General features: G+C 43.3%; 1 protein-coding gene across 1 annotated transcript in view; it reads right to left on the bottom strand.

The window, feature by feature from the left end:
- The window catches only part of ARHGEF3 (Rho guanine nucleotide exchange factor 3), a 314234-nt gene that overhangs the window by 197277 nt on the left and 89860 nt on the right, over positions 1-27097 (bottom strand). The window contains exon 3 of the mRNA XM_028478969.1: positions 7989-8055. Within this exon, the coding sequence (XP_028334770.1) occupies positions 7989-8055 (67 nt within the window). The remainder of the gene's footprint in view (positions 1-7988; positions 8056-27097) is intronic.

Raw genomic sequence — 27097 nt, 5'->3', positions numbered from 1 at the left:
ACCTAAATATAAGACATGATACCATAAAACTCCTAGAAGAGAACATAGGCAAAACATTCTCTAATATAAATCGTAGCAATATTTTCTTAGATCAGTTTCCCAAGGCAATAGAAATGAAAGCAAAAGTAAACAAATGGGACATAGCAAACTTATAAACTTTTGCACAGCAAAGGAAACCATCAACAAAACGACTACCTATAGAATGGGAGAAAAAATTTGCAAATGATGCGACCAGCAAGAGCTTAATTTCAAAAATATACAAGCAGCTCATAAAACTCAATATCAAAAAAACAAACAACCCAATCAAAAAAAGGGCAGAAGGGACTTCCCTGGCGCTCCAGTGGTTAAGACTCCGCACTTCCAATGCAGGGGGCGTGGGTCTGATCCCTGGTCAGGGAACTAAGATCCCATACACCGAGTGGCCAAAAAAAAAAAAAAAAAAAAAAAAAAAAAAAAAACGGCATAAGATGTAAATAGACATTTCTCCAAAGAAGACATACAGATGGCCAACAGGCATGTGAAAAGATGCTAAACATTACAGAAATAAAATCAAAACCACAATGAGGTATCACCTCACACTGGTCAGAATGGCTATCATCAGAAAGTCCACAAATAATGCTGGAGAGGGTATGGAGAAAAGGGAACCTTCTTCCTACACTGTTAATGGGAATGTAAATTGGTGTAGCCACTATGAAAAACAGTATAGAGGTTCCTTAAAAAACAAAAAATAGAGCTACCATATGATCCAGCAACTCCACTCCTGGGTATACATCCATAAAAGATGAAAACTCTAATTAGAAAAGAAAAAAAATATATATATATATTCACACACACACACACACACACAGGGGAATATTACTCAGCCATTAAAAAGAATGAAGTATTGGATTTGCAGCAATATGGATGGACCTAGAGAATATTGTACTTAGTGAAGTAAATCAGACAGAGAAAGATATATATTATACGATATCACTTATATGTGGAACCTAAAAAATAATACAAATGAATCTATATTCAAACCAGAAATAGACTCAGACACAGAAAACAAAATATGGGTACCAAAGGGGAAAGAGGCGGGGAGGGATAAATGAGGAATATGGGATTAACAGATACTCATTACTATACATAAAATAGATAAGCAACAAGAATATAATGTATAGCACAGGGAATTATATTCAGTACCTTGTAATAACCTATAATGGAAAATAATCTGAAAAATATATATATATAACTGAATCATTTTGCTGTATACCTGAAACTAACACAGTATTGTAAATCAACTATACTTCAATAAAAAATGAAAATAAAAAATACAGTCCAAGGGAGTATAAGGGAATTAAAAGGGATTTGGGGTGATAAAAAGTTTACCAGAGAATTGTCCCTTGTTTCTAGCACTTTTTAAAAGTTGGTCATGTCTTACCTCCTTTGAAGACAAAGTATGTGTCATCAGCCTTGTTTTAAAGAGGCAGTAGGCTTCAACGGCCTGAGGACAGACTGTCCCAAGTTCAAATGCTGGCTGCTGGCTGTGCCACTTAGTATGGCTGTGATTTTAGGCAAGTGAGCAGATGTGGGCTCAGTTTCCTCATCTTCGAAATGGAACAGATACTATCTACCACGCAGGACTGCCACAGCCTTGCTTGGAGTTGATGTTAAATAATGTAGGTAAATGTACAAACGGATGCTGTGAGAGAAGAGAAAGCCATGCCACCTTCTTTTGCAAAAGAGAGGTGAGGCCACAGTAAACAATGACCCAGCCAGGTGTGTGTTGAGTATTAGAGACTCTGTCACTCTAATGAGTTGTGAATTTCAAAGCATTTCAGCCTGATCATCAAGAAACATTCGGCTGCACTTCTGAATGCAACTTCCTTCCAAACACGGGGCCTGCGATGGGTTGGACAGCCTGGAGCAGGCACAGGATCTATTGTCTGAAGACGTGGTTCTGCTCCTGATCTCTTGGCTTGACCCTCACAGCGGTCAGCAATATTTCCTGTCTGTCTAGGAACTGGACTTCCTTTGGTGACAGTACCAAACTCTTCCTTGAAGCAGGAGGTTAGTATTTAAAATAGCATTAACTGTGCCAGGAATGATAGGAATATGTACCAAAAAAGTGCATAGAGAGAAGGCTGGGCAGGGAACTATAGATGCTTGGGGTGTGGGAGAGAAGGGCCAAATGTCCATGCAGGAAGGAGCTGGGGCAGGCTAGATGTGGTGGGCTGATAGCGGGCCAGCCTATGTGAGAAGTGTCCCTTTCAAGGGCCAATAAGAGCCATTTTCGGCCCCAGCAGGATGAATGAGCCTCAACAGGCTTTGAAAGGCTTTCAAATCAATCTTTTTACAGATGTCTCATATACGTAACTACTTTCTACCATCAGAACTGTATCCATAGGTACATGGATAATAGAACTCTGAAAGTGGCTAAAAAATGAGGACCTTGGGCTTCCCTGGTGGCGCAGTGGTTGAGAGTCCGCCTGCCGATGCAGGGGACGTGGGTTCGTGCCCCGGTCTGGGAAGATCCCACATGCCGCGGAGCGGCTGGGCCCGTGAGCCATGGCCGCTGAGCCTGTGTGTCCGGAGCCTGTGCTCCGCAACGGGAAAGGCCACAACAGTGAGAGGCCTGCGTACCGCAAAAAAAAAAAAAAAAAAAAATGAGGACCTTTGCCCTAAAAAATGTGATGTGCTTCCCAAACCCTGCACTAAATTTCAAGCACCCACTGACCCCCCCAAACATCTGGACACCCCACTAAGAGGGATTCCTTACTCACCTGACAAGGGTGCCAGAGGCTGCAGGCATGGATGGCACTTGTGTTACCCATGCCATATAACTAGGCAGGGGTCATTTGAAAATACAGGTGTCTACTATCATGTGTAGGGACCTTTTGTTTTTAACCTCTGTTAAGCAGCTCTGTCATATGCCTCCTACTCTGACATTTTGCAATGACAAAATAATTTGTATACATATACATCTACTAGACGTTAAGGTTCACAAGATCAAGACTGTGTCTTATTCAATTTTGTGTCTTTATGATTGAATAAATGCTTATTAACATTTAAAAATAAAAAAGAAAGAAAAACAACAACAAACTGTTCCTTGGAGCAAATGTCCCTTCCCCACTTCCAGTGGCTCTAGTGGAACTGCCAATCACGAAACACTGTCCACCCAGCTCCCTTAGGGGAGCACGTAAACAAGGCCTGTCCAATACTCTTGACCACAGTGATTGGCCAAGGTATAGCTATGTGACTGGCCAAGGTATAGCTATGTGACTGGAACCAGGTCAATAAGAGTCCTACGCTGGGATTTCACGTCTGGATTCTGGAAGCATAAACTTCTCTCTTTCCTCTGGAAAAGTATGGCTGTTTGTGGTTATCCCCTCCCTCCAAAAAAGTCCATGTTCAGTAGGAGAAGACAAGACCAAAACTCCAAGAGTGACAAAGGTCAGAGAGTATACCTGGATACAGTGGTACCTGAAGCCTACCCATCAGTTTCCCTCAGTCAAATGAACCAATCAATTTTTGATTGAGTGTCTATCACTTGTAGCCAGAAGAGTCCTGACTAATACACTAAACCTTATTTTTCTCATCTGAAAATTAAATAGTTAGGGCTACAATGTTCAAAGTCCCTTCCAAAGCCCCAGAGTTTAGAAATTTCTTACCAAATGGCTTAGGCAAGAGTAAAGACCAGGCACTGGAGAAAGAGACAAGACCAGCATGGCCCTGAAATTTGGTTGATATTTAAAATTCAAATCTCAGATCTGGCACCTAAAACAATGCCTCACACATGGTAGGTCTTGTTAAGCATTTTTAAGTTAACTACAGGCAATGGCAGGTGTTGTGGTCCAGAGATTTTCACATTTCTAGGGTGAGTTTCCTCCCTGAGTCTGTCTCTGTGACCCTCTTTCTCAGCTTACTGGAGGAGCTGTAGCAAATATTTTCACAAGGAACGGTGGAAATTCTGAGCTCAGCACTGCCCCAACCAGATCCAGAAGAGATGCCTCAGAGCAAGACACCTCCCAGGGTCCCACCTCTCTGAGGGTCCTGCTTCCTTAGTCTCCCCATTCTGTTCTGGTTTCACTCATGATGTTCCCACCAAAACTGTCCCAACCAAAACCATCCTCTTGGTTTCTCTCCATGAACATCTCTGTAGCACCCATGGTCTGGTGAGAGATGGCACAGCACCACCCCTTGCCTGGGAGGGTGGGGAAGTCCCATAGGGTGGGTAACACCCAGGGCCTCTGTCTCCTTAGACGAGCATGAGAACCAAAGGACACAACCTACAATTAACAACGTCAACTCATGAGAGGACTGAACCGCTTGGTAGGTAGGAAGGATGTGTCATCCAAGTGTCACTAGCCCTTTCCGAGGCTCTCTGCTGACAAAAACTCCAGTCAAAAAAAAGGAAAACCACAAATGCAACTCCTAATGCCTTGAGAAGTCATGCAGATCTGCAGTGAATGTTTCCAGGGAGGGTGAGGAGGGGGTTACAATACATTCATTCAGCAAGACTTTCCTTAAAATTTTTTTGAAACATCTTTCTTTTCCGAGAATGTCTATTCCTTAAGACACTGACCACTCCCTTCGCTCCCCTCGTGCCCTGTCCCCGGCTCCCTCCTTGGCCCTCATGTGTCTCCCTCTTCACTTCTCATCTAGAGCCATGTGGTTCCTTCTCCTCTTGCCTTTTCCAACCCATTTCTTATCACCTCTTCTCCCCACTCCCACCCCCAAACCCCACAAATGTCCAGGACCTGGGTGAACTAACACAGGATCCTTCTTCTTTACAAGCTAAAGAGGAATGGAATTGCAAATGCTTCTAATGGTTTCCTCTGCCATGTATATAAACATGGGAAATTTGCGAGCGCGGAGATTCTAAAACCTTCCTTTCCAAATAAAGAAGAAAAGGAAGAGTTCACAGAATGCATGCCTTGCCCTAGAACAGCCTGCACGGTTCAGTCTAGCAGGCCCGAGAGTCACATTTCATTATAGAAAATGTATCAGCTAGAGAATACCTCCAACGTCCTCCTCCCGGCACTCTGGGTGCTTCTTGTCTTCAGTTCCAATTACCATAATGATGGTTACAGAGCTATCCTGGCTGGGAGTGAAGGTGTTTCCACTTAGTTGGGTTTCCTTCCTCCCCCACCATGTCATGGAGGATTATGCTCCAAGTGACACAGAGATGATTTGGCCACAGAGGAATGTGGCAATTGACCAGGCCCTGAACCATCTCCCTCTGGTGTATCTTGAGGTCAGTTTGACTAACTTTACCAAGAAGCTACAGGGGCTGGAAGAATCAAAGCAAAGACAAGAGACCAAGATCAACACAACAACTGACCTAACTGCCTAACAGACTCTAGTCACTTTGACACTTTTAACCATTTGGGAAAATCTTATGAGCTGGCTAAGAATTTGAGGGCAGATAGGAAACTGAAGTCAACAAAGCATTAGATTCTGTCATCTATTTGGTTGCAATTAGCCAGGGGCACTTTGTTTGTTTGTTCCCCTGCAGCAATTACTAATGTTAAATGTTACCCCTACAAGGCTACAACTGACAGAGGGTCCCTTAAACCAAGTGTGCATCTAACAGGTTCCTTTTCAGCAGCAAGTTCTATAAACCAGACTTGTGCTTAAAAGTTCATAAAATATTTTTCAAGGACAAACAGTTTAAGAGGTCTCACAGCCATAGGTAGGGTAATCAATTGTCCCAGCTTGCCCGGGACTGAAGTTTCCCAAGACATGGGACTTTCAGTGCTAAAACCAGGACAGTCCCAGGCAAACTCAGGGCAATCTCTAGATGTACCCCAACCCTAGGCTAGTGACTACTGTTGAATCAGAAGGAAGGGTAGGGAACATTGAAAGGAGGGTAGAGAGGGAGAGAAAATAAACACCTTCAAAACAGCCAATTGCTCACAGAAGGTTCAATTTCTCTGTAGTTCAAAATCAACTACAAACATCAACTGTTCCAAAGTGTGTATAAATTGTTTTGTCAACAAAGGGTTTATGGCCAATGACTTTCGGAAATGCTCCAAACAAAATCCCATGAGGTCTCCTTCACGTAGTCTCTATGCACATCAACCCATCTAAGGCTCTGAGAAGTCCTGGAGTGGTGAACATATTTAATTTGGTGCTATCAGGATGTCCCAAGCTTATCTGACCACACAAGTTTTTTTCACTTAACGGTTATGATCATGTAACTGAACATACTTTGAGAAATGGGGATCTTATCCATTTATGGATATGTGTCAACAAATTTCTCTTCGTACTCAGTGAAAAGCATATTGAAACTTAGCTAAAAGAGAGACGGGAGGGTGGGAGGGAGGGAGATGCAAGAGGGAAGAGATATGGGAACATATGTATATGTATAACTGATTCACTTTGTTGTAAAGCAGAAACTAACACACCATTGTAAAGCAATTATACTCCAATAAAGATGTTAAAAAAAAAAAAAAAAAGAGAGAGCCAGGATCTCTATTTTTAAAAAGACATCTGAGGAAAATGACTGAGATGTATGTAGGCTATTAAAGGTGAATCAAACCAGTAAAAACAGTGCTGAAAAGACTAAAGACTTGAACTTGAAACATAATCTGAATTGAATTTTGTGTCTGATAGATGTAAGAGATTTTTTTTTTCTTTTTTTTTTTTTTTTAATTTTTGGCTGCATTGGGTCTTCGTTGCTGTGTGCGGGCTTTTTCTGGTTGCGGCGAGCAGGAGCTACTCTTCGTTGCAGTGCGCAGGCTTGTCATTGCGGTGGCTTCTCTTGTTGCGGAGCACGGGACCTAGGCACACAGGCTTTGGTAGTTGTGGCACGCAGTCTTCAGTAGTTGTGGCACACAGGCTCAGTAGTTGTGGTGCACAGGCTTAGTTGCTCTGTGGCATGTGGGATCTTCCCAGACCAGGGCTCGAACCCGTGTCCCCTGCATTGGCAGGCGGATTCTTAACCACTGCACCACCAGGGAAGCCCCTAAGAGATTTTTTTATTCATTCATTCATTCCATTTATTCATTCAAATTAATTAAGCATGTATGTGCCAGGCACTGTGCTAGGCCCAGGGATACTGCAGTGAGCAAGAGAGAGTGATAAGGTCTCTGATGCTTGGGGCTTCCAATCTTCAATTTCACTAAGTGTTAAGTAACAATCTTAACAATGAGAAAAAAGTACAGGGGTCCATAGGAGGTGCCTCTAGGTCAGATTCAGGAGGCAGACATGATGCATTCCCACAGGAGGTGATGTCAAGGCTTAGATCCAATGGATAAAGTGGGTGGGCCAGTGCAGTATGTGTAGGAGTGTAGTGCTGGGCAGCAGGGGACAGTGTTCTGAGCAGAAGGAACAACACATGCGAAGGCCTGTGAAACAGAGCTCAGAGCATTCTCTACACAGGCAAGGGTCTTGTTCCTGAAGTCAGAGGTAGAATTCATTTTAACACACAGAAGGGCCTCCATACACTTTGACTACTATTATTATCATAATCACATAAAGGAAGAGAACTCTGCATCAAGGGGAGGTTAAATCTGACCCTTCCTACACCTCTAAGGGTCTACGGCTTTGTGATTGGGAGAATTCTATGATTCCCTTTAGAGACTGTTTAAAGCTTATAGACCTCTCCTCTTGTAAAGTAAAGTTCCCGCAAAGTCATAAATCTACATATGAATAGACTGTACATTTCTGATTTCTTTTTTCTTCACTGTGCACCGGTTCCCTTTTTGTTCCCCCAAAACAGCCACAATGCCCACTTCATCAACCTTGACATCTCTTGGCTTCTTTACAAGATGCTTCCAGTAACCCAAGACCTACAGGGCAAGCAACATCAATGGGTGCTTAGCGAGCCACTTAGATTTTTTAAATTAAACCACAAGCGGTGATGCAAACATGACTTCCCCAAGTGGTAAAGCACAGAAGCTTGGTGGAGACTTTGATTAATAAAGCCAACCTCGGCAGTGTCCTCTCTGGAGCATCCGGAACAGGACATATAACGGCTGGGACTGTCCAGGGAAAACACTTACCCCTCTGAAATTCCAGGCTTTAGGAGACGGAAACATGGGAAAGTTGTTTTGCCGCTGCCGTTTAGGCCTGGAAGAGGACAAAAAAAAAAAAAAAAAAAAAAAAAAAAAAAGACGATGCATTCATTATTCATTGGTTAGCTCTTCAGAGGAAATCACCAATTTCAGATGTAGCTTTGTCAAAAAGAGAAATGCTTGGAGAAATGGTCCAGGCAGGTGAGGCAGCTATTGTTTTCTACAGCTCTGCAATCTTTAGCAGCCAAACTCACTGCAAACTCCTTCCCAGGCCACCAGGAGGAAAGCTCCAGAGTCCCTTTAAAAAGTCAAAAATTAAAAGATAAAAGAAAAAAATAAAAGAAAGTCTAAAATTCAACCTGGATGAGATCAAAAAGCCAGACCAAACTCCAATCTTGATCTTTATTTCTCACACACAAGCAGTTCCCAAAGGGATGCCATCAGGTGGTGTCTGTAGCTTTGGCGGAGCCTGGAACCCTCCCTTGTTGCTCACTTGCTGGGGAGTTCCTGCACCTCCACTCAGGCCACACTGGAGCTCTAAACTTTTAAAGGGACGACTGACAGGACATGCAGCTGCTGCCTAACAAGTTAGAACTGGCTTTCTCGCCTATGAATCTCTCCCCACGAATCAACCGCCTTAGATGTGATGGAGACAGCTTCAAGTTGGATCTGCACAAGCGGGCAGGTAACCGGTACAGAAAAGGAAAGATGCAGCAAGGGGGCTGGGCGGCTCCAGACACACCAGGAACACCTTACTTCTGTCTTGTAAAGTGAATCCAATTTCGTAGCTGCCAACATACCCACAAGGATACCTCTTACAATGTTTTTATGGAGTGGTAAATTACTCCTCCCCAAAATGCTATGTCTGTCAATCTGGATATTCAAATGTCATGTTTGCTTGAAGTACCACTTCACTGAAAAACATCCCTGAAAAAGGTCCACCTTGCACTTGCCCTGAGGTTTTAGTCACTGATGTGCCAAAGTGTGGTGGTGCTGGTTTTTTAACAAGATACTCACATCTTTTCTTTGACCTCCCTGCCACAATCAGCAGAAATGCAAGGCAGGATGCTTGTAGTGACCACTGCACAGGCTCTGCAGTATGTCAGGCCTGATAAAAATCTGGACTGACTCTACCAGGCATAAGAGATAAATAAACAAAATACAACATAATTATAATAATAGCAGCAGCTGACAGGTATTGGGTATTTAAAACAACATATGCTAATACTTTATGTAGTTAATCTCACTGACTCTCCACTGGGAGCTGAGTTTCACTGTTGTACCCATTTATCAGATAAGAAAACAGACACCTAAGGATATCAAGTGACTCAACTATCACCATACAAGTGAAATCAGGATTCTGTTCTCAGGTGTCTGATCTCACACCCCATGGTGTTTTATTAGCTGTGTGACCCTGAGCCCAAGGCTTAAGCTCTGGAGCTTTCATATTCCTATGCGCAAAACGAGAAATAATACCCTGTACACAGAGTCAAGATGAGATGTGGGTTCTAACTCCAGGGCTGTCACTGCTAAGTTCTCAACAGATGTCAGCACGGTGCCCACCCCCCACAACCTGCCCTCCCTCCCCCGCCAACTCCCCCCCCCTCCAAATCCCGGCTCCAAGGACAGCCTTCAATCAGGGACAGAGGATTGACAGAGCAGAGCTGGGACAACTCACCAGAACAGAGGGGAACTCCCTCCTGCTGATTTGTCTTTATATCCAACCCCCTTCTTCTGCCTCCTCCTCCTCCTCACCCACATGTACAATAAAAACCCAGGCTAATAACTTCTCAAGACAAACAGAGAAAACGTGGGTGGTTATTTAGATTTAATACTCTTCTCTTATTAAGTAACATGTTGGTCTAAGCTCTTCTGAAAAGACATTTCTCCCCTAAAAAAAAAACAAAACTTAGAATTCAACAATACTTCTTCCTGGATACTGCTCCCTCCCCTCCCAGGTTATAATTGGGCTTTGCTCTCCTAATTATTTGATGAGCTTCATTGCTTCCAAAGCAACAACATATACCAGAACATTCCTAGTCACTGTGCCCCTGTTTTGTATGTTGCAGTCCACAGAAAATGAAAATCACAATAATTAACAGTGACTGAGTTACATGATGTGCCAGGGACTGTTCTAAGTACTCTGCCTACATAATCTAAGTCTGAGAATAACAATTAGATGGGTTACTATGTTATGTTATACTCTAACGTTAATACATGATATATAGGTAGCATTATAATGGTGTTATACATTATCATATTTTATATACTTATATGTATGGCATTACAAACATTTAAATAAATAACGTTGTATCATAATATGTTTTCATATAATATCATATAATCTTATGGTATAATGGGGATATTATCATTACCCTATTTTACAGATGGGATAAACAGAGGCTCAGAGAGGTTAAACCTCTCTGAAGTCACACAGCTGGGAGGTGGCTAAGGTGGGATTCATACCCAGATATGTCTGACTCCAGATTCAGGGGATGTAGCCCCTCTCAAGTAGAGAGAAGCCCCACCAAACAGGGCTTCCATGCATTTGGAAGAATGCAGCCTGGGGGTTCCTTGTGGCAGGGCACCAGTTTAGCAAGGCCTCACACTAAGAGGCCTCATAGGCAAAGAAAAAGCATCAGAGCAAGTCCGTCAATCCAGGGCACTCTTGGGCAACTCGGTCACACCCCCCTTGGCTGGGGAAACTGCCAGGAAACCTACCTGTCTCTAACCGGTGCTTCCCCCACCCCAGCGTTCCACCACCTGCCAGGTTTCCAGATCATTCACATTGGCTGGAGTTCCTTTTAACAATCTAATCTGGCATCATAAGTCCTCCCCAGCCAAACACTACCACCCACGTGTTTTTGAAGGACAGCTTCAGGGAGTAAAATGCACCCTCCTGAGAAGACTCCTTCAGGTAGCCTGTGAGGGAACTGGCAGCATAAAGGACAGCATCTCAGAAGCCTGGCCTGTGAAGGCCAGGTCCTCATCACAGGAGGGGCAATCAGTCCTGGTTATATTTCTTCTGTTTTAGAAGCAACTTCTTTGCACTGTCAGCAAAAGACCAAGGGAGAAAATGGCACTTGGTTCTACAGATTTCTCAAACACAAAGATATGCAGTTGGACTTCCTGACAGGCCTGGGAAGAGTTATTTATAGTGTGTCCAGTCCTCAGGCCCCTAAGTGAACCAGGTCTGTGCACGGTGTGTACACACGTGGTTAGGAAGCACAGCCCATCCACAGATGTCAGAAGGGCAACGCTGACCAGTCATCATCCACCTCCACCTCCACAGGGGAGCTGATGGGAGCCAGGGTTGGGCAAGCAGCAGGAGAGAAAGTGCCAAGACAGGAGGCACAGATTCTTGACTGGAAGGAGGTTACAACCTTAGGAAAGGTTGGAAAGAAAAGCTCTCCACCCTCAGGAGAGCTCATAGTAGAAATGGAGAAATGCCCACAGTAAGAGTGAAAAGTCAGGATTCAAGGTGCGTTTAGGGGATGATCTCCCATTCAGGTGTGTGTGTGGCTGGAATCAGAGAGAATAAGCTCAGCAGGTTAACAACAGGATGTATTTTCCCACCACATGAAAACAAGTGTGACTCTTTCCCAGCGCCTTGAGAAGAGGGCTGATGACCATTTCCACAGCATCGCCCAGGAGTGTGGGTTTCAGGCTGCATCCGCTGCCTGCACCGTGGGGGATAAGAATCTGGTGTTCGGGGTGGAACCGACTTGGGGCACCCAGGGTGCCTCCCTCCCTTTCTTGTTGGAGGACTTCAACTAGGCTACTTACTTTGTACTCCCCTTGAGCCTCCATTTTCTCGCCTGGAAAGTGGGGAGAATAATCTCTTCTTACAAAATTGAAACATTAATGTACCATAAAAAAAGTAAAAAGGAATAAAAGATGGTTGATTAAAAAAATAATAACGTACTATACAAATGTATGGCAGAGAGTCTGGCCCTTAATAGCTGCTCAAATTAGCTGTCATTATTATTGAGAAAATGCCTTCTTTAAACCAGTAAAGGGGATATTACTTATAATGATCATTGGCAAGACTCATGCTGGAGAGACAATGAAATATACATCTAATTCTTACAGATTGGATAATATATAAGTAAAATAAAACAAAGGCTTTAAGGTGCTATGAATATTTTGTTAGGTGACAACAACATATCCCTAAATATGAACATGATGTAACCCTGAAAAGAGCCCCACCTTCCCATTCTAATTTCCTGCCCCCCTTTTCCTTTTCAAAGATTACTGTCTTTGCCAGCATGTTTTATATGTTGTAAAAATTTTAATATCTTAATTGTCAACCCAGAGCATCTTGCTAAAAAACTTTTCTTGGATTTCTTTTCTTTTGTTTTACTTCTCCCTCTTTCTCCATGAAGACAACTGTAGCATTACTAGGAAAACCAAACAGCTACACTTTATAGGAGAAATTAATGCCAATTATTTTTATTCTGGTTGGATCACTTAAGATATGGTGGTTTCTTTTGCTTAAATGTCGTTTTAGTTTCTGTTTTTGGTACATAATCAAGGATCGACTGGCAGGTGTTTAGCCAGGTAAAGACCCAATTCTTCCCGGAGAAGCTCACTGGAAAGAGATAGTTTGCAGAACGGAAGTCTCATCACTTTGGCTTGTCTCTCTCTTAAATGAAAGTACAAAGGCACCACTCGGTACCATGTTTCTGTGGCTCACTGAGTCACGTCAGCTTCATTCTACTCATGCCATCACTGCAAGTCCAGCTCTTTACTTCCTGATAAATATTGGGAAAAAAGAATCACAGAACCTCAGAATGCTCAGCTGGCAGTAGTTGCATCCTCTTTGCAACAGTCCCGTTGAGAACGCACCTGGAAAGAGAGCCCTCATCCCTTGGAGAATGGGTCTGTACCTCTTTATGTATAATGGGCTCACACATTAATTTCTTCACCAATATGTATTGAGCACCTACTGTACACCAGGCACAGTGCCACACGTTACAGAGACAGTGGTGAACAAAACAGATCCAGTTCCTGCTTTCGTGGAGCTTGCAGAAGAGCAGCCAGACTAAACATTGAGAGAGACAGAGAGAGATTACAACATGGTAAGTGTTTTTTTAAAAAAAGAGTGGTCATGGGGAGTGCCAAAGTGGCTCAATCAAGGATTGAGGAGCCAGAAGAAAGACTCAGCCAGGTGATGAGAAAAAGGAACTGTAGGCCAGGCCACAGGAAAAGCATGCTCAAAGTGCAGGAGGTGAAAAAAACTGATCTTTGAAAAGATTAACCAAATAGACAAAACTGGTAAAGCTGATCAAGTTAAAAGGGGGTGGGGAGAACACTGATAAATACTATTACAGATGGAGGCACAGAACTACAGACACAACATCAAGTAAATGACAAAAGAATGCTATCAATGACTTGATGCCATTACATTTGAAAATTTAAACAAACTGCATATATTCCTTCAAAATATATAGCTTATCAAAAATATCTCAAGGAGAAATAGAAAACCTAAAAAGCTCAATAACTAATTTTTAAAAAAAAAAAAGAAAGAAAGCACCAGGCCGGACAATTTTGCTAATGAATTCTACAAAACCTTCAAAACAACAGATTATTCCAATCTTCTACAGACTGTTCCACAGAAGATAAAGAGTCCAGAGTTAAGAAGTAAAGGAGAGACGACACATTTGAACAATTGGAATTAAAGTATGACAACTGAAATGTCTGTAAATAAGGAAATGGATTAAATGAAGCTATATTCATTCTTAACAATGGAAGACCATATAGAACTATATATTAATGAAAAATCTTCAAAAAAAAAGGAAGAAAAAAGAATGAAAATCCAAGTTGCAGGAGATATGCATATGATATGATACTATACAGGAATGCACAAAATAACACTCTGCTTATAGCCACATGTAGTAAAAATGTAAGATAAAGAGGCTGTCTCAACTGCAGAAGAGAGCTTCTCTCTGGGGACGGAGAGGGGAGAGAATCTCTGCCTGGAATGTTTCATTTATTCACATAAAAATTCTGAAGCCAATAGGGCACAATGTTACTGTTTATTAAATCTATATGGGGGGGTACAGAGGTGAATATTATAATAGTTGATATTTTGCTATATGGGTGAAATATTTTATAACTAAAAACAGTAATAAACAGGAATAAATCATGGCAAAGCTATACAATAAAATACCAGGCATCCATTAAAAATAATGAGGTATACTAACATCCTCACCAGCAGAGACCTTAAAATTCAGTATGTGAAATAAGAGACAACATGTAAACTCATTTAGGTTCACACACACACAAACGCGCACGCAAATGCGCGTACAGAATCAGCTGTGTGTGCGCAGAGTGAGGTCCCTGGAAGAGCACACGCCCAACTGTTGACGGTGACTGATTACGTAGCTGGGGTGGTGGGGAGGGAGCATAAATGTGGACATTATCTTTTACATTATGTATTTTTAAATCATTACTATGGAAACATATTGTGCATAAAATAGAAATTATAATAATGTTTATAAAAAGGCATCGACAGGAGGGGAAGGAGGTAAAGAGGCATGAGATAAGGCTGAACAGGTGGCCAGGGCAGAGGCTTAAAGGTTGGGGTTGGGGATAATGGGGCTCCACTGAAGTTATAAAGTGGGGAGTGACATGATGAGATTTGCCTTTAGAAAGATCTGTCTGGCTAGAGAAAAGAGAAGACAGCCGAGGGGGTCCAGAGTGAAGGCAGAGACCCGGGCGGCTCCTGGAGCCATCCAGACCCACTGCAGCCTCTCTCATGGGGCACTTTCAAGATGCTGAAGGCACAGAGGTCAAGTCTGTTCAGATTTCTCTTCCATTTTCCACCCATCTGCCAGTTATTTTTAGAACAGTGTTCACTGTTCAATAGAAATAGCACGTGAGCAACGTATGTAATTTAAAATTTCTATGAGTCACATTAAAATGGTAAGAAAAAGGGCAGGTAAGTTTGATTTTATTTTTTTGTTTGTTTTTTAAAATTTTTTTTAAATTTATTTTTATTTTTATTTTTTGGCTGCGTTGGGTCCTCATTGCTGCACGCAGGCTTTCTCTAGTTGCAGCGAGCGGGGGCTACTCTTCGTTGCGGTGCACGGGCTTCTCACTGTGGTGGCTTCTCGTTGCAGAGCACAGGCTCTAGGCACACGGGCTTCAGAAGTTGTTGCACGCAGGCTCAGTAGTTGCGGCACGCAGGCCCTAAAGCGCGCGGGCTTCAGTAGTTGCAGTGCGTGGGCTCAGTAGTTGCAGCGCACGGGCTCTAGGGTGCACGGGATTCAGTAGTTGTGGCACGTGGGCTCAGCAGTTGTGGCTCGCAAGCTCTAGAGCGCAGGCCCAGCAGTTGTGGCGCATGGGCTTAGTTGCTTCACGGCATGTGGGATCTTCCCGGACCAGGGCTCAAACCCACGTCCCCTGCATTGGCAGGCAGATTCTTAACCACTGCACCATGAGCGAAGTCCTATTTAATTTTAATAATATAGTTTACTTTGCCCAATATATCCAGATATTATTATCAGTTCAACATGTAATCAACAGAAAAAAGAATTAGAGATATTTTACATATTTTTGTACTAAGTCTTCAAAATCCACTGAGTATTTCACCCTTGCAGCACATCTTAATTGGCACTAGCCGTGTTTCAAGTTCTCAGCAGTGACAGGTGGCATGTGTCTACTGTATTGGACAGCAGTTACAGAAAAACAGAGCATGCAGTTTCAAAGAGCCTCAGACTTTGAAAATCCACCGCTCTCTCTCAGCAGTTAGTGACCAAAATGTGTAAGTTGAGACCCACATGAAAAGTGAGACATCCTCCAAAAAGATTTTTGTATTCATCTGAATTCAAAAACATTCAAAAGAGCAAAATATTTCACAAAGGCTTTAGAGATGTAGTCTCTAGAAAAACCAGTGGAGATGATCTTCAGGTCACATCGCTATTTGAATGGAGAAACAAATGAAATTCTTCCCCAAATGGAGCATATCCCAAACAAATGTCTATGATCTGTTGTTAAATAATGGAGAACTGCTCTAACCAAACTAATTCCAAAATTAACTAAAAAAAGAGATTGAAGTGATTTTTTTTAAACCCATGAAATTATTATATTTGTAGTTCCCTAACCAATCCTCTAGTAACCATATTGAAAAGGTATAAAATTTCATCAAATGATGAATGAAAATGGATAAACAAAATGTGATATATGCATAAAATGGAATATTATTCAACCACAAAATAGAATAAAGTACTGATACATGCTACAGCATGCAACAACCTTGAAAACATTATGCAAAGTGAAAGAAGCCAGACACAAAAGGCCACATACTGTATGATTCCATTTACATGAAACACCCAGAATAGGCAAATCCATAGAGACAGAAAGTAGATCCATAGAGACAGAAGGTAGACGAGTGGTGGCCAGGGGCTAGCAGAAGAGAGCGAATGGGAAATGACTATTTAATGCGTACATAGTTTCCTTTGGGGTGATAAAAAAGGTTCTGGAATTAGATAATGGTGATGGATGCACAACATTGTGAATGTACTTAATGCCACGGAATTATTATACACTTAAAATCGTAAATACTATGTTATGTGTAGTTTACCACAATTTTTTAAAAAGTGAGGGTAAAGTAAAGATATTTTCAGGCAAAATAAAAGATATATATCTCATGGAAAAAATTCTCATGAAATAATAATGCAAAGTAAAATGCTATTAACTATTCCAGAAAAGGGAATTATGTAAATAGAAGCCAGGAGAGCATTCTGTGCAGCTTAGGAATTGACAAAAACTGGCTTAGATGTGAAGTTTTATCAGTACTGTGAGAAATCAGCCCTACAAGTCCCTGTTTCTGAGACACATATTTACGTGAATCATTCAACAATGATAAAAATTCCCACAGCCTCTGGCTTTCTGTGCTTCCTCCCACTCTCCACCCCCAGCCAGGTCTCTGTGCTCAGATATTCTGCAGCAACACCCGTTCCATCTTCTGCTCCCATCTCACAAGCCATTCTGCTCTGTTTCTTTTTATACTTGAGTTTCCTGCAAAGCTTTTATCTTTAGGACTTTTCACAGGTACAATCGTCCAGAAGAACTCCCATTGGTAAATTTCAGGGATTCTCAGGTGGTGCCATAAAGGGGCAGTTGGGCACATTGGTTAAGAGCACAGATGCTGGAGCCAGCTCTGCCATTCACCAGCTGTGTGACACTGGACAAGTGACTTAACCTCTCTGTTCCTACTTCCCCCTTCTGTAAAATGGAGGTAATAACAGGATTCCCTTATAGCGCTGTTGTGAGGATTAAGCGAGTTAACATATGTAAAGCTCTTTTTTTTTGTTTTTGTTTTTGGCCTCGTCATGCGGCATGAGGGATCTTAGTTCCCCAACCAGGGATCAAACCCATGCCCCCTGCAGTGGAAGTACAGAATCTTAACCACTGGACCGCCAGGGAATTTCCAACATACGTAAAGCTCTTAGTGCCTGGTACACAAAAGATGCACTTTAAGAGTTATCCTCCTTCTGGGTGATGAGCTAGAAGGCCAGGGACTATGTGATTTGGATTCACTGCTGTCTCTACACTCCCTGCACTTAGTAGCATCTTATTCATATTTATTTTATTTATTTGGTTGCGCCGGGTCTTGGTTGCGGCAGGCATGCTCCTTAGTTGCAGCAGGTGTGCTCCTTAGTTGCGGCTTGAGGGCTCCTTAGTTGCGGCTTGCCAGCTCCTTGGTTGCAGCATGTGAACTCTTATTTGCGGCATGCATGTGGGATCTAGTTCCCTGACCAGAGATCTAACCTGGGCCCCCCGCATTGGGAGCTCAGAGTCCTAACCACTGTGCCACCAGAGAAGTCCCGTGGATCTTATTAAATAGCTGGAGAATGAATGCTTGCCCTCAGGAGTTCTGTGGTCAACAGTATCACAGAATAGCCTTATATACACACTGGCAGAACATGAATACAACCACATGCACTCAAGGGAGAGAGACAGAGAGAATTTCCATAGTTGAGGGCATCTTGTGTGGCCTTCTGTGCACTGGATATGGACCCCCAGGGAAGCCTGGCATGGGGCTGTGGATCTGCCCCCATCGCAGCCTTCTCTCCTCCTCCAGGCCTCTCTCAGGCTGAGCTGGATTGCGATAGGCACTTTCTAAACAAAAGATCTTCAAATTCCAGCCAGCTCCTCGGGCCAGAACTGTCCAAATGAACAGAACTGGCAGGAACACTAGTCGTAAGGGCAGGTCAGGCTCCAACATGACACCTTCCCCAGGGCATTTAAAAGCACTTTGGATTATACGTGATTTTCACCTTCCTAACCCCCCTAAGGTTCACTTGCTATCTCCTTATCCAGGAAAAAGTACCTACAAAATGCCATAACCGCTCCCAGCAAACTAAAACTCCAAACATTCTAAGAGACACCATCCCATCATGCCAAATACACCAAGGCTCCCATTTATTTCCACATTTCAAGTCCACATGTTGTCCATTCACATTTCCATGTGTTAAGCAGCTACCATAAACCTTTTTAGAACAATGTAAGGCTACCAAAAAGAGACAGCAGGAACATAAGGTGGTCAGAGCATGGGCTCTGCAGCCTCCAAGACCTGAGTTCAAGCCCAAGTCCACCATGTAAACTTGGGCAACTTAGGGAACTTCCTCAAGCCTCAGTTTCCAACTTAAAACAGACATGATGAGACTTAGACTTCATAGGGTCGCCATGAGGAGTAAAGTGCTTTGCATGCTACCTGGCTCACACTGAGCACTTAATAAATGTTAGCTCTAAATATTTGCCCAGTATCTACTATGTGCCAGGCATTGCTGTAGGCATAAGGGATACTACAGAGAAAAATATAGTCCCTGTTCTTTGGGAGCTTATGTCAGCAGTTGATAAATTCTACAGAGAAAACCTATGGAGGGTAGGAGAATAGGGACAGTGGGAGTAGCTGCTATTTTATACGGAGTGCTCAGGGCAGGCTTCTCCAAGAAAGTGATGTTTGAACAGAACCCGGAAGAGGGGGGAGAATGTCTTAGGTGGACAGGACAGCATATGCAAAGTTCCTGGGGCACGGCTGAGGGGCAGCAAGGGTAGCACAGCTGGAGTGGGAGCAAAGAGCAGAGAAAGCCACAGAGGGAGCAGGAACCAGATGGCAAAGGTCTTACAGATTATTGCAAGGTTTCTGGATTTGAGTCTGAATGAGATGGGAGACCACAGAAGTATTCTGAGCAGAGAAGAAACATGGTCTAACTTTTAAAAGGACTGTTCTCAATGCTGCATGGGGAAAACAGCTGAAGGGACAAGACAAAGGGCAGGGAGGAGGTGAGGGTCGTGAAGTGAGGGACAGGAGGGACTTGGACCAAGATGGTGGCAGCGGAGGTGGTGAGCAGTGGTGGAGTTATGTACATATTTGAAGGTAGGGTAATGGGATTTGCTGGTGGATTGGATACAGAAGGTAAAATAAAAGATGAGTAAAGGATGTTCTAAGAATTTTAGTGTGAGCAGCCGGCAGGGCTGAGAAGACTTACCGGAACAGCAGATTTGGGCACAAAAATCAAGATCAGACATATCATGTTTGAAATGCCACATGTGCACTGGTATGGATCTCCAAACGGAGATGTGGAGTCTGCAGGGGGATTTAAGAAACTGGAGATAGTGTTCAAGAGTCATCAGCCTTGGGCTTCCCTGGTGGCGCAGTGGTTGAGAGTCCGCCTGCCGATGCAGGGGACACGGGTTCGTGCCCCGGTCCGGGAAGATCCCACAGGCCGCGGAGCGGCTGGGCCCGTGAGCCATGGCCGCTGAGCCTGCACGTCCGGAGCCTGTGCTCCGCAACGGGAGAGGCCACAACAGTGAGAGGCCCGCGTACCGCAAAAAAAAAAAAAAAAAAAAAAGTCATCAGCCTTTAGACAGAAGAGGAGCCCTGATAAGGTGAGAGGGGGCATCCCGGAGGCCAGAGAAGAAAGTGTTTAGAGGAGGGGGTGCTCTACTATGTCACTAAGTAGGGGAAGGAGAAATGCCCACTGAATTTGGCAAAGCAGAGGTCCCTGGTGACTTGATAAGAGCAAGTGAGTGGACCTGGAGGACGAGAGCTGAGAGGGATATGTCTGCAGATTATCTAGAAGCATTGTTCGTAGAAAATATAAGTTGACAAGGATCTTAGGTACTGTCTAGTCCGCTGAGCCATTAAAATGTGAGCTCCCTGAGGGCAGGCACTTCTGTCTTTTTAATGTCTCATTCCCAACCTCTGGACACCTGGCACACGGTAGATGCTCAATAAATATTTGGAAGACTTTTTTGAACTTTCTTGACATCTCCAGCCAAACAGTACAGGTCAACAGGAGCTTCCCATCACTAACAGGATGGTATGGAAGACAGTGAGAAACGCATACACAAATTATCCCAAGATGGAATGTTTCAGTCTCCTCCTTTGACTAAGGAAACTAGAATTACTACTACTTGGCATTTATTCAGCACAAAAGTAATATGTTTCCCAGTTACTCCTCATTGGCATTCTGATCCACGTCATCAGTTCATGGATGACTTCTCATTGGCAGCACCGAATTTCAAATATTCAAACTAATTATAAGCTGGTCTAATTAGAAGAAATTACAGAATATTTCTGAAGGGATGCTTTGTAACAGAGGTCTTTTGCAAATCCAATTTAAGAAAATTATTTTTTCATATTCTCAAAGTACTGACCTGCAAATGATGTTTCTAAAGTGTTTAGGGGTTGCTTTTAAAAGCAAGGGGATCATTCTCCCTCTTCCTGCCTGCATCCATCTAAATTATGGCACATTTTCAATGGGAAAGGCTTCATTACATCCTAAGGAAATCCACATCCTGCACCTCCAGGTCACAGCCCGGCAGAGAGCAGCCTCACATCCCTCCGGAAAGGATAATTAGTTTTCTACCCTTTAATCAAGGAGCAGCAGATTGTTGTTTTTCTAAAGTTTTGCCTGGGGAGAGACTGTTCTTTACCAAGTGTGTGTTTTTCTAACCAGGACTCCTTGTACGTGCTCTACCTTCCCATGAGCCAACACTGAGAGCACCCCCCTTGTCTGAAATGAGAAACTGGAGCTCTCCACTGATGAGAGCCACCGGCCCCTCAACTCCAGGGATGTGGAATCAAGTCACGGTCATCCGTTTATCAGCACCATTGGCCTTTGCCTTATGGACAAGGACAATCCTCAATCTCTTGGTCATGGAGATGACATTTTTAAGGGTTCACTTTAAAAAAATGCTTATTACGTGCCAGACAGTGTTCTAAGTACTTAATAAATATTAACTCATTTAATCCTCAAAACAATTTTATAAGTAGGTACTTTTATTATTTTCACTTTACAGATAAGGAAACTGAAGCTCAGAGGGGTTAACTGACTGGTCCAAAATCACACCACTAGTAGGTGTAGAGCCAGGATCCAAACCCAGGCAGTCAGGCCCCAGAGAACATGAACAGAGAAACAGATGTTAAAACCAATGCAGAAGCAGTGACAACAGAGGAAAGGAGATGGAAACTAAAATGCTTACTAGCACCAGATTCAGAGCCAGTGTTACAGGGTTGGCTCCTCTTTACATGAAATGCAACTGGACTTTAATAATAATAATAAATCAGAGATTAGTCTTATTTATTAGTTTATCTACATCTGCAAATAAAAATCCATGCAGACTATTTGGTACACTTTACTGTGTGCACGTTACACTTTGATAAAAGTATAGCTCTAGTTTAAAAAATTTAATGGCTGAGTTTTCTTAATGTTTTAAATGGATTTGGATCAAATAAACAACCCTTAGAAGGCATGTTTAAAGAATCACCTTGAACTATCTTTCCAATTTTTGTCTTAAGAAAATTAAGAAAAGCCTTTGGAATTGTTCTGGCAAACCATACACAAACAAGAAACAAAAGGGAGGGAGATAAATTCATGTTTTTCAAATCTTGGAAAGCTCTAACTCAAAAATTATATTTACAGACACCTTATTTTCCCAGTTCCTCTCAGACAGGGGCTCCATGAGGGTTTTTGGTCTTCACACTTTTTTCAATAATATATTGATCAGAAGCTAATAAATCAGTATATAGGTGGCCCAACACCTCCAAATTGAAGATCACAACCTTAAAAATGAGTCCTCAGAAATGGGAATCTCTTACAAATGTTCTGTTGATTCTAACTCCAAAAACACCCAAAATTCTTAAATTAGCCAGCATCGCTTAAAACAGTTTATTGACTCTCTGATACAGGACCTACCACAGTCTCCAAGGTAATTAGAAACTCCATAAATGCTGTTTTTGGCAGTGACTGGGGCCACACATAAAAACATGTTTATTCCCAAACTGTCAGTGAAATATGGTGGTGCGGGTTGGGACCACGTCAGACTCGTTATAGCATACGTGCAGGAAAAGGAAACGTAATGCCAAGGGCACCGTTCAAAGTGAGATTATTTCATCACTATGACAAACAGCAAGCCACCCCCAAAATTTTGGATAAGAGGGGATAATTCTGAGTAAGAGAAGTCCTCAGAGTAAGAGAATTCTGAGTAAGAGAGGGAACTATTATTACTAATTTAATAATAATAATAATAATGGTGCTGTGCCTTTTTATGTGGATTAATTCATTTCATTTTCATGGGGACCCTGAGAAATAATGGCCATAACAGAAGAGAAGGCTGAGGCACTGAGAAGTTAGACTTGGAAATGCCCCATAGTTACTAGAGGTCAGGGCCAGATAGCCTGATTCCAGAACGCCTGCTCTCAGCCCCTGAGTCCCACCAACTTGTGTAAGGATTTTCTAGCCACCTAATCACAAGAGCCATAAGCTGGGAGAGAAAAATTAACCACGTTGATCAGTTATGTGCTATTTATTAATTATTTCTATCAAACATGGTCCGTCTGAAGCATAGGGCAGAGCAAGCCCCCAGCCCATTCTCTTGGGCACCTCGTCTTCCAGCTTACCAGCTGGGCTCAAGTGGGAACAGGGCTGCCACTTGCCATCAGCGTTGCCATAGCTGCTGCCATGGCAACTGCACATTGTCACCCAGACAAAGATGCTTTCCCCACCTCGCTCCAGAACTGTGACTCAGGGATGCAGCCCCTGAATTCATCTTTTTACCTGCTTCCAACTTGCTCAAGACTTTACAAAACTGAGAACCTACTCAGGGTTCCCCAGGTCCCTGGATACATTTGGACCAGACTAATATGTATAAAGGCTGACAGGGAGATGGGATTCATGAGGCTTTGCATAACTGCAGAGTGGGAGGTGAACCACTCAAGGGGCCTCAGTGCCTGGCAGGGCTACGTTTGAGTTCTGGCTCTGGCACTTGCTAGCTGCGCACCCTAAGCAAATGATTTGGTCTCTAGGAACCCATGTCTTAGGTATGAAAAACAGGGATCATATCAGATTTTACACTTTATAGAGTTGTTGTGAGGTCTAAGTAGACACGCCAGCTACTTTGATCCCCTCTCTGAAGAGAAAGGAGGAAAGACAAGAAAAAAACAGAGGCTCCTGTTCAGCACCTGTCGTCCACACCAAGTGACACTACTAGCCTGGCTACCTTCTCCATCTGGTTTTCTTTTTTTCTGTGCTTTTGTTTTGCTGCTGTAATTTTTAAGTATTTGAGTTTGAACAGATTAGCTCTGGGGGGAAGGGGTTTCCACAATGTGAGGGGGAACCAAGAAAATTTTAAATACAGTGTATTTTCCAGCTTCCCGTCTTCACACCAAAATGAAATATTGACACTCACAAAAAAAAAAAAAAAGGAGAAATGCTGGCTGTTATTAATGGCTATTAGTAACTATTGTCACCATGCACTGGTTCAGTGCTGGTGCCGGCAGAAGATCAGGAGCCCTCATCCTCTTGCTGCTGCCTTTACAGCTCAGCAGCCTGACATTCAAAATAGAAAGCACTCCTGTCGGTAGCACAGAGGCACTGACCCGAGGGCTGGACAAGGCCAACAGATCACACACACCCAGCTGAGCCCAGGGAGACATGATAGCAGTTGATGGGGACCCCAAATTCAGTACCCTTCCCTCTAGGCCACATGGCTTCTCTGAAAATATCGATTCATCAAAATAAACATGCTACCTTTATTCGAGAAAAATGCCACTCAGCAAAACACCTTTTATGATACAAAAGCCATGTATGAACCTTCGGAAATCTTTAAGGTGAAATGGTGGCATTCAAAAATTTCTAGAGAATTCTGAAAAAAATAAGGTCCACACTGTGAGCAGTGGTGATTTCTCAGGGTTAGGATTGATCCAGGGAACCTGCACTTGTCGTGTTACACACTCCTACACTATCTGAACTTTTACGATATGTATAAAATAAATTTTGTAATCATAAAATAGCTTTATTGGACTTCTCTGGTGGTGCAGTGGTTAAGAATCCGTCTGCCAATGCAGGGAACACGGGTTCAACCCCTGGTCCGGGAAGATCCCACATGCCGCGGAGCAACTAAGCCCGTGCACCACAACTACTGAGCCTGCGCTCTAGAGCCCGTGCTCCACAACAAGAGAAGCCACTGCAATGAGAAGCCCGCGTACTGCAACGAAGAGTAGCCCCTGCTCGCCGCAACTAGAGAAAGCCCATGCGCAGCAACGAAGACCCAACGCAGCCAAAAATAAATTAAATAATTTTTTTTTAATAGCTCTTTTTTTTGGCCATGTGGCATGAGGGATCCCAGTTCCTCAACCAGGGATCAAACCCGTGCCCCCTGCAGTGGAAACTTGGAGTCCCAGCCACTGGACCGCCAGGGAAGTCCCCAGAAAATAGCTTTTTTAATAAAAGAAAGCTGAAATGTTTTGCCATAACATAGACAGTTCACCGAAGAAGAAATCCAAACAGCCAATAACCAACCAAAAAACGTTTACCCTCCTTAGTAACTAGCAAAATGGAAATTTAAATAAACAGCACGTTTGCCTCTCAAATTGGCAAATTTTACACGGTCATACACAGTGTGGGCGAGAATGAGAAGCAGACATTTTGCTTCACAATTGTTAATGTATAAATTGGAATAACGTTCCCACAGGATAATTTGGCAGCAATTAGGCAGCATTTTCCAAGAAACTTAAAATGACCCAGAACTTCATGCTTACAATAATTAATTTGACAAAAAAAAAAATCCCATGAACACGAGCTAAACGACCAGAACACAGCTCCCAGTGTTGTTTCAGAGGGAGAAACGAGTCACAGCTCAAATAGCCAACAACAGGAACTGGCTGCTGAGAAAGTGCCTTGCAAAGTTCCACATGTTCAGTATGTAAAATAGTGGTCAGACTTGCTTATTCCCCATCGTGAAAATATACGTTTTCTGGATTTGGTGCTTTTAGTCACATGCTTTGATCCCATATTCACTCCGTTTTGTGGCTAAGGAAACTGAGACTCAGGCTTATTAGACGGTTTGCCCCCAAATGGCTGGAACAGGTTCTGTGTATTCACTTCCCCCGGGGCAGAACTGTCACCTCTGAGACCAGACACAGCAACTGGGGTAGCTATGTCTACCCCAGGGCATACCAAGCTATGCCCTGGTACCACAGCAGCCAAGCTGGGGGTGAAGACATCTCCTCAAAGACCTCTTTCCCCAAGAAGCCAAGAGCTCTTGGCCTCCTCCCAGCTACCAGGAGCAGCTCAAGACAAGGAACAAAGCTGGGGTCCATGAGCAAGGCTCTCTCACTAATAATTAAAGAGCCACCCTCCAGAGAAGGTCTCACCACAGCCGGGTCTGCGGGCAGTGCTTGTCATTAGTCACCTGTTACCTCACAGCAACCCTGAGGCTCGAGACATCAGCTTCCCTGTCTTAAATCACACAGCTAATGAGATGTGAACTCCATTCACATTCTCACCCCTTTCTAGATGCCTCAGTTTCCTCATCTATAAAATGGGGAGAATAACAGCAACCACTTCAGATGGTTTGCTGTGAGGGTTAAATTAGTCAATCTATAGAAAGTGCTTGGAATGTTTCCTGACCTACAGGAAGCTCTCTGAGTGGCTCTTATTATTTCAGTGAGACTGTATAGAGCAGTGGTTAAGAACAAGGACGCTAGAGCCAGCTGCCTGGGTTCAAATTCCACATCCACCGCTCACTAGCTCTGTGACTTCAGGCAAGTTACTTAACTCTCTCAGTTTGCTCATCAGTAAAATGATAATAATAGTACCCACCTGAGTTAACATGAATGATCACATTATCTAGCTGAGCTAATGTATTTAGGAGAGCTAAGAACAGTGTCTGTCATGTACGTATGGTGGCCCTGTCACTTGATGAACACAGCATATGTTAGGCGTTACGCACGTGACACCGTGCCAGTGCACCACCACCTCCAACAGAAGTCATTATTCTCGTGACAAGAACCTAACATGTGATCTCCTATTTAATGCTGACAACACTCAATTATTGTTCGGATTTATAGATGGGGAAACGGAGGCTCAGAGAGCTCAAGTAACTTGCCCCAGATCACACAGCCAGGAAGCATCAATGCTGCCAGGCTTCAAACCACATCAGTCGGGCTGCAGCACTCTTGCCCCCTGCGCTGCAGTGCTCAGCCCAACATTCACATAACCCGTGGCTGCCTGCTTGCGAAGCTGTATGCCTGCCAGCGTTTTCTATGGAGGGCGATGCATGGCTTTCTAGCTTTGAGATGACTCATCGCCAAGCCCCCACCATGCCGCACAAATGTTGACCCCGCAGACGCCTGACGAACAGAAGGGTAAGTCACACTAGCACAGTAACCAAAGAGCAATGCCTGTCATCATCCCTCCCTATCTTCCCAGGGAAATACACTGGTGTGTGTCTTACTCTGGAGATGAGACATTAGCATTAAAACAAAATTCTGGACTGAGACATCTAATCGGTGTCTTGGAAACTCATGCTGACATCCACACAGCTGGTTTTCCCCACAGCTGTTGATACTCATATGTTGTTTACACTATGGCCTGCTCACAAGTTCACACTGGGAGGTAAAGCAAGGGTAAATCTTCCTTAATGTGCCATTCCAGCCTTTGGAGCATGAAATTCGTGGCAGTGAGTTCACTTCCCATCACCAGACTAGAAAATTTACAAAGCTTCCTTGCAAACCAGATGGCCAGAGCTATAGGTAGGTGCCACCAAGAAATAGCATGGCTGGAGCAGAGGCAAGTCTT

This window comes from Physeter macrocephalus, chromosome 18 (assembly GCF_002837175.3).
Source record: "Physeter macrocephalus isolate SW-GA chromosome 18, ASM283717v5, whole genome shotgun sequence".
NCBI lineage: Eukaryota > Metazoa > Chordata > Mammalia > Artiodactyla > Physeteridae > Physeter > Physeter macrocephalus.
Note: the sequence above shows the minus strand (reverse complement) of the source record. Positions and strands in the feature narration are given on the sequence as shown.